Consider the following 11,571-nt stretch of genomic DNA (forward strand, 5'->3'; position numbering starts at 1 on the left):
AAAGTGAAACCGCTCCGAAGCAGGAACAGGAAGTACAGACGGGAAAACAGGTTCATGGGCTTCCCCTGGTGCATTCTCTCAGAGCGTGGAGGAAAGCCAAATGAAGAATTCGCAGAAAAAGTGAAAGCACTCCGAAGGAAGAGAAGCTCCGAATACGCGAAAAGAGGTCCGTGGTGGTGCACAGGTGTGGCGTGTAAAATGATGCATGGAAATTCCAAAGGTGGAGAAAGTAAAAGTGCTCTGAAGAGGGAACAGGAGGTCGGAAAGGCGAAAAGAGGTTCATAGAGGTACACAGGTGCGGCCTGTAAGAGGATGCGGGGAAAGTCCAAAGGTGGAGGGTTTGGAGAAAGTAAAAGTGCTCCGAACACGGAACAGGAGGTCAGAACAGGCGAAGAGAGGTTCATGGGGTGCCACTGGCGATACCTTTAAAAGGATGAGGAAAGGCGAGAGGAGGTCAGCATGGAGCAAGTAAAAGTACTGTGAGGGAAGAAGTCAGAACAGAAAACAGGGAGAGTTGGAATGGATTCATCTTTAAGTAGCACTCGTGTTTCTTCCACTACGTCCTGTGTTTCACGCTCTTTAACGATGAAGAGGTCAGAACAGCCCAAAAGTTTCATGTGGCACGGGCGCGGCCTGTAAGGGAATAAGGAGGATAGGTCAAAGGAGTGCACGCAGCACTGTGCGCACTCCTTGGTGTACAGCTCCTCGTCGGGTGCGTGGAGCTGCGCTTAGCTGCAGATGCTCCAGAGGAGGTCTGGAGCCAGGAAGGTGCACCAATCTAGTAAAGGTGCTGGTGAAGGCTACACACACATACATATAGACAACGGGTTTGCGCCGAAGTAGGACTATACTGCTAACGCAAAAAAAGTGGTCCATGGTTACCGAAGGGAATAAAAAATTTAATGTGAATTCTCCGATTTTTTTTCTCAATTTTTATGCTGGACGCTGCTTCAATTTAGCTGTTCCTGCTGTAGTTTCAATTATACTTTCCTGTTGAAGCGTGATTTGATTTGCTTTACATGCAACTTGTATCTAATAAACAGGATGTACCATCAAAGAGGGAAAGCTGGTTTTAATCAACAGTGTGGGTAGGATATAACGCACGGACCGCTAAGATATATCTAGGCCACGCAGGTGTCTATCACCGTTTACACCCTCTTTATAGATAACACTCATGAAAACCAGCCTGCCATTATTAGGCTGTCAAGTTTCTGCTTGTATCGTTAAAAGGCTGCCAAGTCTCTGCTTGTACCATGGTGCCTACATGGTGTAAGCAGCCAACAAAGATACCGAATGACACCGTTACTAGGTAGCCACCAGTACAGAATAAGTGTAAATCCAAGATATGCTGTGTTCTGAATGTCCAGAAAGTTGTTGCATGTCCAAAAAGTTGTCACAATGACAGCCTATACATCTTTTTCATTTTATCTGCTTTGTTATGACAGCAGGCAGCATCTATATTTTTACACAGTACATACTGCATGCACCTGGTCAAACTTGCAAAATACAGGCAAATTTGGTTTTGTTTCCAAACCACTATATCTCTCCACTTTAATCACTCTTGACCAGACATAAGGTGCTGTGAGGCCTAACATAATCATATGGCCTTCTTTTACTCTTCACACAGCTCTGTGGACCAGCGGGCCGTGCACGGCAACGCAGTGCCCGTGTCTTGGGAAGCCCTGGTCCTGGGAAGGGGCCGAGCTTCTGCTGCCCCTAATGCTGTCCCAAGGCCTGTCCTGGGCCGCACTGGTGCATGCTGGGAGTGCTTCATGCGCCTGAGCGGCTGCATTGGCCGCCTTCACCTCATCACCTCCTCATAGGGCCAGCCGCAGGCCTCCATCCACGGGCAGCACCTGTCCCGTTACGTAGCTGCTGCCTGCCAAAAAATGAACAGCCCGCGCCACTTCCTCTGCACGGCCCGGCCGTAGCAAGGGGATGTGGCCCACCACTGCTTGCAAGTGTTCCGCGCGAGTCATGCCAGTGTCTATGAATCCTGTGATGCAGACAAAGGAAAAAGATTGCCACATGTGTTTTGATTGTTGCAAATGCGCGACGGAAGTGAAAATATTTTTATATACATAGCAGCGAAAACCGAACAGCTGTGAGTTGTCTCGTTTCATTATTTTTCCTGCACGTGCTCAGCGTGGTGTGTAATACATTAAAACCTCGCTTATACATTGCAAGATAACAAGGCTTCCCGGTTCATGAGATGAAAATCGTGAGCAAAGAAAAATTCCATACAGAGTTGCATTAAAACACTCCAGGATAACATTTTCCCGGTAAGTATTTCATGATTTTGCCAATTTTGATCATATACGTATAGTGACCAACAGTAGAATAGTCAACGTAACAGCGGGCTGAACGTAATGGTAATAATTGTTTTTTTGGGGAAAGGAAATTGCGCAGTATCTGTCTCCTATATCCTTGGACACCTGAACCACGGCGGTGCCGTAAGGGAAGGGATAAAGGAGGGAGTGAAAGAAGAAAGGAAGAAGAGGTGCAAATATTTAATAAAATTTAATATTTAATAATTTAGACCACCTGTGGATCTGTAACGTGCACTGACATTGCACAGCACACAGGTGCCTTTCAGTTTTTCCTACATAAAAACGCAGCCGCCGCGGTCGGATTCGAACCCGGGAACTCCGGATCAGTAGTAAAGCGCCCTAACCACTGAGCCACCACGGTGGGTGAAACGTAACGGTAGGCGAAACGAAACTTAGAAGCACAACCGCAGTCAGCTGCAAAAGTGGTTTCTCTGTACAACATGAGTGCGATGAGGGAAAGCATCCAAGAAACTTCGTTGCCTTTGTTGCTACCGCGCCGGGTTTGTGGACAGAAGTCCACAGGCACCAGAAATGCCTTAGTATGCACCAACAAGCGCCAACCAAGCTTTATACATAGCTAATAAAAGTAAAATCCCAAGTTATTATTGTGCCATGTTCAACATATCTTAGATGTTCTGGATCACGTTTTCCAGGATAATGCGCTTTTAGCCTGCATCTGTTAAAAAGAGGAGTAAGAGGGTTTTACTGTACAAAGCGTTTTAACGTCCTGAAAATGCATGCTGCTTATAAGGAACTCTGAAGTGGAGGGCTGCAGGTGAACCTAAACCACGAGAGGTTCAATTTCCACTCATTGTACAGTAACTGCATGCTACTGAATTAACAGCCGCTAAAATGCAGCCAGTGTAACGAATAGTTGATCCTAGGCACTGAGCTGCCACTGCAACTGAGCCAGTGTCCTGAGTGTCTACTTGCTAAACAGCCCCATTACTAGCTGTGTGATGTTTACTAAGAACAGCTTATGTTTAGCCACTGAGGAAGTCATGCATGACCTTGTATTTCAGCAAAACCAGAAGTTGCTTCTGCAAAGGAGGTGAAGGCGACAGACCACTGTGACACAGCAGCAAACGTTGTAAAGTGCAGACAAACACTACACATGCTGTATAATGAAAAATGTAGTGAAAATGTTACAACTGGGGAAGGCTAGTCACTGTACTGCAAGCTATAAATTGTCACAATAGTCCTGCCAGGAATACGTGATCTCTTTTTTCAAAAAACACTAAATGGGAGCAAAAATCTGTCCACAGTGATCGTTTTTTGCAATGCTTCCATTCTCCTGTGCTTATAGCTGTGGCAAGTATTCTATAAGGAACCCTATGCATTCCAAAGCAGCTCACTGCAAAACCGTAGGAACAAGTAATGAATGGTGTGTTCAGCCTGTCATAAAGGATACTAGTATAACGGAAAGAAAACGGGCAGACTTTCTCTTACATGTACCTGGTCAATATTGAAGTACCTGTGTGTCTATGCTTGTCATGTGTGCTGCTGTTCTATTTATATGTGTGCTGTGTAAATGTTCAGCTGTGTCTCCACCCTGGAACAGTAATTCATCACAGCACACCAACCGAAGCGTGGAGTAGCAGGCCAGCGTCACCTTATCGCCGGCCACTTTCTCTCTCTGGCTGTGAACAGAGGCTAGAGTACTGCCTCCCACGTAAATCTTTTTTTTGTTCTGTCTTTTCACACTAATTCCCTTTACTGTTATTTTCACACCGATTTTCGCTCAATCTCTCATCTCATCCTTTCATACTTAACCTTGGGAAGGAAACTGAGGCAGCACGCACCCGGCTGCACCATATTGACTGTGATGTTTCGCGAAGCAAGTTCCTTGGCCAAGGAGCGGGTGAGGCCAACCAGGGCAGCCTTGCTGGCAGCGTACACTGTTTGGCCAATGTTGCCCCGTTCACCAACGATGCTGCCCACATTGACGATGGAACCCTGGCACAGGAGGGGCAGGGACAGAAGAAGGCTTTAGGGAAGTCGGTGACGACAAGAAAGTTGGCTGCCTAGGTCATCTGCCAAGATGCTGAACAAAATGTGGCAACGTAACAAACAGTGCACTTGTCCAGGCTTACACGCATGAAATGTCTCCATCAAAGTGGAGGCCCTAATGAACCTTGGATAACCTCCGATTACCTGCTGAATGACATCACCTTTAAGTTCAAGGCCTTTGTCATACAGCAAACAAGTGCAAGCAGGTAAGCTTGGAAATGCACCTTGAAGCTTCTCCTTAAACTCGTCTAGTTATACCTAATTTCTTTACTTATTACAGGTGCACTAAGAATATACAGGTGTGGCCAAGATATCATGGAGCATGCTTCAGCAGGGCACGGCCCTGCTTTTTGCAGGGTTTTCATCGAACTCCATATGCTGAAACCCTTATTGGACACACTTTCTTTCAAAAATGGTACCAAATTCTCATTTAGTACGTGTACTTCCAACCGTCAGCAAACTCAATGTTTTTCGAGCCCTACTCGCCTTGAAACGGACCCAAAGGGCTAGAAAACGGGCAACAAGCTGGACTCATGACGAGCCAGAAGTGACAGTCGGCTCGTGACAGAACCTGGCTCATCCAAGTCTACAAGGGGGCTAAGGTAGTTGAAAGTTGCATTTTGTTTCTCTTGCCCTTTTAATTGCACTTTTATCAACCATAATCTTTCACCAGTTTTTTAAAAAAAATTGAGACACTTAAGGGTATGACGTGATAGCGTTAATGGCCATATATGCAGGATTAGTCATTCTCGACTTTACATTCTAGATCCCTGAGAATCCTCGTACCACTCCTGGCACAGTGGTGCAGTGGCTAAGTGATCGTTTGGTTTAGTTTATTGGGGTTTAGCATCCCAAAGCGACTCAGGCTATGAGGGATGCCGTAGTGAAGGTCTCCGGAAATTTCGGCCGCCTGGGGTTCTTTAAAGTGCACTGACATTGCACAGTACACGGGCCTCTAGAATTTCGCCTCCACTGAAATTCGACCGCCGCAGCCGGGATCGAACCCGCGTCTTTCGGGTCAGCAGCCGAGTGTTGTAACCACTCGGCCACCGCAGCGGCTTGGTTAAGTGATGAACCGCTGCCCTGCGATGGCAGGTGCTGCCCCCTTGGTAAGTCTTGTGTGACTCAGGTTGCTCTTCCTGAGCAACCTCTCGCGACCAATCATAAGTTTAATTGACAGCTCTGGCCATGGTGGATAGTTTGCTCGCAATTCGGTGAGCAGGCTGTGATGACGCCACAAGGCCATGTGACCTAGGTGGCTCACCTAGATTGCTTCTCCGGGAATTTTTGGCTCACAATCCTGATGATGATGCCAGATTTTCCGCAGAACAGGAGTTTCCCGTTGCAAGTTCCCAAACCACTAGTTTTGCTCCAAGAGTCGTGCAGTGCAGCTGATGCGCCACTCCGACACTCCAATTGTCTAGACGCTGAGAACAACTCGCCTTTCCACCTTCAGAGTCTTGATGTGCCAGGGCTGTCACTACAGCGCTCCACAACAAAACCCAGAAAGGACCTGATGGCCTGGGACCTTTTGAAAAGGAGATCAAGTACTTTTTAAGTGTACCATTAATAAACCTCATAATAAACGAACACAAGATATCGTGACCTGAAGTCCTGAATGTAAATAAGTCAACTGAATCATACGTCACATTCGATAAGCAAATATAAAACTACACAAAAAGATGGGAAAGTTGGATATGAATTGACGACTGCCCACGGAAAACCCTGAACACTTGACAGCAAAGATCTCTGACAATCACATGGCATGTGCACCGATTCTGCAAAGCAGGTGCTGAGCAGAAGGAGTGCATGTCAGCAATTTCTTGCAATGTGAACACTTAGCCATTGCATATGTACAGCTTTATTCAATATAATAGGGAACACTTAGCATAATTTAAATGGTCAAACTCTCCTTACTTCTGTGGCAAACCTAGGAAAGCATGACAGGTATGATTCTAATATTCAGAAACTACATGTTGGACATTAATGTAAAGGTTTGATCTCACAAGTGGAAAGTGATTGCTACATTATTGTAGTATTTACATGCAGAAGTGAACCAGACAATGTAAGTATTACATCCCAATCCTACTTATTCCATAACTGGGCCAGACAATGTAAAGATTACACCCCAGTCCTCTTCCATGTTTACTCTTTTCAGTTCATGTCACTCGCATCAGAAACATTATATACTTGCTTTCATGGAATCTGCCAGTCAGTGGGGTACACAATAAGAATGGAACCGAAATCAAAAGAAAATAATTATTATATTTATCTACGCCTAGTTGAAAATGAGTGCTTTTGTTGGTCAATCTGAGAGTTTATGGTTGCACCTGTATAATTGTTAATCCTTATTTTTGGCTTTCACTGCCTGGTGTAAATATATAAACTAAATATTTGCACGTCCATGAGAATATTGTGTATCTTGAACAGTGCATAAAAAAAAAGGCCGGAACCGACATGCAGGTGCTAACATTCAGCAATGTTTATTACAAAAAAAAAAACAACTTGGGTATAAACACACCGTTCTACAAAATGAACCTTTACCATAGTGTCTAACCGACTGCCTCACTCGTGAGAAAAGTCACCTCATGAAGGTGGCTCATCCAAGTAATATAGAGTTCTCAGCCCCTGCCTCCCACTAAAAGAACGCTCTTTCAAACCTGGACAGCCCTAAAAGTGCAGGCTGCCCTCACCTGTCGCCGGCGCAGCATCCCTGCCTTCAAGGCCGCTTTAGAGCAGAAAAGGGTGCCAATGACATTGGTGTCGAGGAGGTTGCGCATCTCGGCCTCGCTCGTCTGGGCAAGCAACCGGTCGAGGTTTATGCCTGCTGCAGTCACGAGGTACCGCACTGGGCCGACTTCCTGCTCTGTCCATGCCAGGGCTTCCCGCACACTCGCCTCGTTGCGGACATCACACGTGTGTCCATGCACGCTCCCGGGCTCCTGAGAAGGCACGTGGAAATGACATGCTGCCATCGTCAGCTGATACACCGCCTCTCCCGATGATGAAATCAGAGTTAAGGAACTAAGTGCTAACTCTGTTTGCAAGTGAATAACACCAAATACAAACTGCAGTTTAACTTCAGCCAACAAAGCTAGAACAAGCCACAAATGTGTTACACTACTACGGGCTGTTAGTAATTCGGATTCACTTAGTTTCAACGTTTAGCTTATTTGACTTGAAGCTTCAGTACTGTAAAAGTAAGTGTATTAAATACCTTCCTTTCAGACTGCATAGTCTAAATAAATAGTCAGCCACTTCGCATTAAAAAAAATATTGAGAGTTGGCAGTATCAGTTTTTGTAAGGCAAAAACAAACGTGGCTTCAGAGCTATTCAAGGGAATTGCAAGTATACATTGAATAGTCAGGAGGATCTTCACTACTGTTTTATTATTTTAAGCCTTGGCTATAAACGCAGGAGTGGATGATTGCATAGAGGAAGGAATGGCAAGGCTGGTAAAGTGCCCCGCTACCTCTGGACGATTTAAACGGCATGCTTGGCAGTAGGAGATACGGACCAAAGAGGCAAGTGGCAAGATGGTAGATTAAATTTCAGACGTATCCAAACACAGCAGCCTTTAAGCACCTCAATGAACCTAATAAGCACCTGGCTTTAAGAGCAGCCAATCTCGTGAAAGGACCCAAGGAACTGCCTTACAATGGATACAACCATAGTCTGCCTTATGCTAACTGAACGGGTCCTCAGCTTATGCTGTGAAGGCCTTTCCATTGTGGTTGCTGAGATCCACATCAAAGTTGCACCCACTGCCGCCAGCTGCAACAACAGTTGTGTTTATTTCAGCCATTTATCGTTGCAAGACTGTGCATTATCTCAGTTCGGCTAAAAATGCTGCGTCGAATGAAAGCAAAATTAGAGCATGCACCGGTTCCCATCAAGCAGGCAAGATGTGACCATATTCCAACAAGAGTGTGGAAGGTGTGACGGGGTTCCCTCCCCTCTTAATCATTAAAATATCAATGAAAATGGCAGTTCTTCACTATTAGCTCTTATTGCTTTCAGGAAGACCATTACTCTTTGCTCTCTTTCCAGCAAATGGCCTTACTTAAGTGATTATTTCAACTGTAAAATAAAATGAAACTCTGAAGTGAGCAAGTTTTTGAGCTGTCAAACTGTAGTATCAAAACTGACAGCACTCCATGCTTCAACTCAACTTCACGAAACTGAATGAAAATAAACCTCTGTAAACCCTTATCTCAAGTTCCTATTTTGGTGACCCTGCATCATGTTTAAAAAAATATGGTGTAGTAATGAAATAGAAGGGGTACTGGAAGTGCTTTGCTGAATACAACACAATATTTTATATATAGTTATACAGTATATTTTTATTCACATTTGCCACTTCACTATAAACCCTTTTGTTATAATCATGTTTGAGTACAATAATAGCGTAAAAAACTTTTTTGGATTATTCTGTGGCTTCTTAAGCTTCAAATGTTTTCGGGTTAGTTTACTAGCCATTTCCATGAACGGGCCTCATTTCATGACCAATCAAGAAGCCATTTGTCTCTGTCAATTATGAAAAGTCTTTAAAAGGCTACTAGAGCATAAAAATAATAAATTGTCCATGAAAAAGAAAGGTACAGAAACTGTCTCACTCTCAATTGACAGCTCAACCATGAGGAAACGAAGGGGTACTCAAAGAAGAATCAGAGAAAGCGAAAGCCATGTCATAGTGGAGGGCTGTGCAATAATTTCAATCAATGACACTGCACAGCCCATGGCCACCTTTTGTATTCTGCCCACATTAGAATGTGCCTATCAAAGCTGTCAATAGGTGGCCTAGGTTAGCCACCTATAAGCTTAGGTTGCGGATCTCTCCCTAATGTTATTTCAAAAGGTTAGTTACCTGAGAGCGTGCACAACGGTGTGCACTTGTTCACATGAGCCAGCTCCAAGTTTCAGCAAAAAGTACAAATTGTCATGTGAAGGAACACTAGAAATTTTCAGGTGAAATCAAGCAATGATGAAACTCGAGAGCAGGTTGACATGCTTTTTGATTAAAGCAGTCCAGGAAGCATAGTATCTACTGCACAAAATTGCACACAAAGCAATGCCAGCGTCAAAATGTGTCAAATACGGTCGAAACGTCAGTGCTCTATGGATTTATTAATTTGCTGTTAATGCACACGCTTGAACTGGCTGGTGCGCCACATTTAGAAGTAGGGGTGCAGTGCCAGTGCAAAGACATGGAGAGGAGGGACATCACTGTGCGCTAACCTTCAACTACTTCATTCGAGGCATGTGAGGAACACAGATGCAGCTGCTGAACTGCAGTTAGTGGTGTCATCTGGAACTATGTCCTCATGCATCAGGGCCATTCCTCTACCCTGATGCACAGACACGTGACTTTAAATGAAGCGAACAACGCTCTGATTGTGTGACAAGATTTCAAATCACAGATTGTAGTTAGCCTGCAGTGTTGCCACCCGTCATATATAGCGACTTGCTTTTTCTCACCAGACATCCATGGGCCGGCTGCACATTTGTGAGTGAAACGTAGGCCACAAACTCTCTTTAGCAAAACAGCGCTGGAAGACAAGGAAAGGAGGATGAGACACACACACGCTATGCTGACGCAGCTTGTGTGTACCTCATATCAGTCTTCCAGTGCTGTTTTGGATAATGCAGACCCTACTAGCCCAACAAGCCACTTTGTTCACAAACTCTCATCGCTTTGGTTAGCTGAAGTGACTTGGCGGCCTGGGTGTCTTCACCGTACCGATGCTAGCTGCTCTAGGGCCTCCTGGACGTGCTTCTGGTCCCGCGAGAAGACGGCCACGGGGCAGCCCGTCTGCAGGAAGCGCTGCGCCACGGCAAGCCCGATGCCCCGGGTGCCGCCGAAGACGCAAGCAACCTGCGCCATTGCTGCATGCATGCACAACGAGCGCGCGCGCAGGCGCGCATAAAGCAGCGGCGCATTGCAGGTTGTGCTGCCTACCCCCCCACCCCCTCCCCTTTTCACGGTATCGTGACTCGAGTCAGGCCCGCGGCTGGCGCGGCGCTCGACCGAAGCGACAGGCGCGCGCTAGCGCGCAGTACTGCGATTTATGGGCAGCGCAGCTGTGGACGTCGTAAATTACAATGAGCGCTAGTCAGTGCAAGAAGGCGCGTGGGTTGCACGCAGGCACCAGCGCTCCGCTCCGCGCGCCCACCGTTCGTCTCGCAAATTACCGCGTCCAACAGCGGCACTGCTACTCCTACGGGTAAGCGCGCGAACTGCATGCTACCAAACATGGTTCGACTGCCCGCTTTGGCAGCGACGATCGCGCCGGCCGGCGTTACTAAATATTTTCTTGACAGTGCAGCGAAATTTCAGCAACAGCTGCCGCGTGCCGGTGACTTGGCGTCTTTCGGTGCCCATTAGAATTTTATGCACAACCTCACGCTGCCGTGTCGGGAGTTACGCGCGCGGAAATAATCGCGGCGACGCTTTTGCAATATTCGTAATATTAGAGCTGCGCTTTTTCCTTCTTTCGCGCCATGCGCAACAAAGATATACATTTCGCAACAGTGTGTAACCCCACGGTGCTAGCGTAACGCGAAACATCACCTAAACGAACGGAATACTTAACCGACAAGTCCTTGACGTTCGGTCGTCAAGCTATCTCATAAAATATATGACTCCCACAAGATGTCTTAAAGGGTCACTTGTTTAAAGTGAACGAAATTATATCGGAAAAAGTGCATTAACTACCTCTACAACGCTACCACACACGCAGACCGCGCGCACTCAGCAACGCAGCCACAGCTGCCATGGCGGCGGCGTCAGCAAGCGTCTTTGCGCCTTGGTCTCGCATTCGTAACAAGCGCTTCAAAACGCACACTAAGCTTTAGTTTTATTACTTTAACTACGCAAATATTTCGGGTCGATTTTTTCACACAAACAATAATTGTGATTTCCAAAGCCAAGTGCAGCGCTACGACAATACTATTTCCCTAGTTTATGTAGTACACTCCATGCCTTCGGGACATGCACGAGCGTATCGCAGGCATCAGCGGCCAACAAACTCGACGAGTGTTGCGAAATGCGCGTTGTTTTGAGGGTCCTTGCTTGCCTGGTAGTAGCGTGACAGGTCCACACGATGACGTGAAATGATTTCCGGGCTCACTGACAGCTCGCGTATGTGAATAATAATGTTATAGACAGTGTTGCACTTGTGTGTGTGTATGCCCGTAGGCAGGCACTGCGGTTGTAAATCATGCGGTGGT

The 11,571-nt window shown here is 46.2% G+C and overlaps 2 protein-coding genes across 6 annotated transcripts in view; one reads left to right on the plus strand and one right to left on the minus strand.

The window, feature by feature from the left end:
* The window catches only part of LOC144107119 (uncharacterized), a 25,594-nt gene extending 23,812 nt beyond the window's left edge, over positions 1–1,782 (plus strand). Inside the window, exon 4 of the mRNA XM_077640105.1 lies at positions 1,628–1,782. Coding sequence (XP_077496231.1) covers positions 1,628–1,782 — 155 coding nt within the window. The remainder of the gene's footprint in view (positions 1–1,627) is intronic.
* LOC144107120 (carbonyl reductase family member 4-like) lies at positions 1,516–11,555 on the minus strand. 5 transcript variants are annotated; one of them, XM_077640108.1, is made up of 5 exons: positions 11,418–11,555; positions 10,082–10,227; positions 7,034–7,282; positions 4,133–4,286; positions 1,516–1,996 (listed from the first exon to the last, which is right to left on the minus strand). In XM_077640108.1, exons 2-5 carry the CDS (start codon positions 10,223–10,225, stop codon positions 1,818–1,820), a joined length of 726 nt encoding a protein of 241 aa, XP_077496234.1. In that variant the 5' UTR covers positions 10,226–10,227; positions 11,418–11,555; the 3' UTR covers positions 1,516–1,817. The 5 variants fall into 5 exon arrangements, with proteins under 5 accessions (XP_077496234.1, XP_077496235.1, XP_077496233.1 ...); XM_077640109.1 differs by lacking the exon at positions 11,418–11,555 and adding an exon at positions 11,057–11,147; XM_077640107.1 differs by lacking the exon at positions 11,418–11,555 and having other exon boundaries at positions 7,034–7,279; positions 10,082–11,050.
* Positions 11,556–11,571: the final 16 nt, after the last annotated feature.

This window comes from Amblyomma americanum, chromosome 10 (assembly GCF_052857255.1).
Source record: "Amblyomma americanum isolate KBUSLIRL-KWMA chromosome 10, ASM5285725v1, whole genome shotgun sequence".
NCBI classification, from domain to species: domain Eukaryota; kingdom Metazoa; phylum Arthropoda; class Arachnida; order Ixodida; family Ixodidae; genus Amblyomma; species Amblyomma americanum.

Excerpts from the sequence above, each read along its gene's own strand:
- LOC144107120 (XM_077640106.1), bottom strand. The coding sequence starts at position 10,237 with ATGCATGCAGCAATGGCGCAGGTTGCTTGCGTCTTCGGCGGCACCCGG. Across the intron at positions 4,287-7,033 it reads GGATGCTGCGCCGGCGACAG|GGTTCCATCGTCAATGTGGG; the intron begins GTGAGGGCAGCC and ends CTCCTGTGCCAG. Across the intron at positions 1,997-4,132 it reads AGTCAATATGGTGCAGCCGG|GATTCATAGACACTGGCATG; the intron begins GTGCGTGCTGCC and ends TCTGCATCACAG.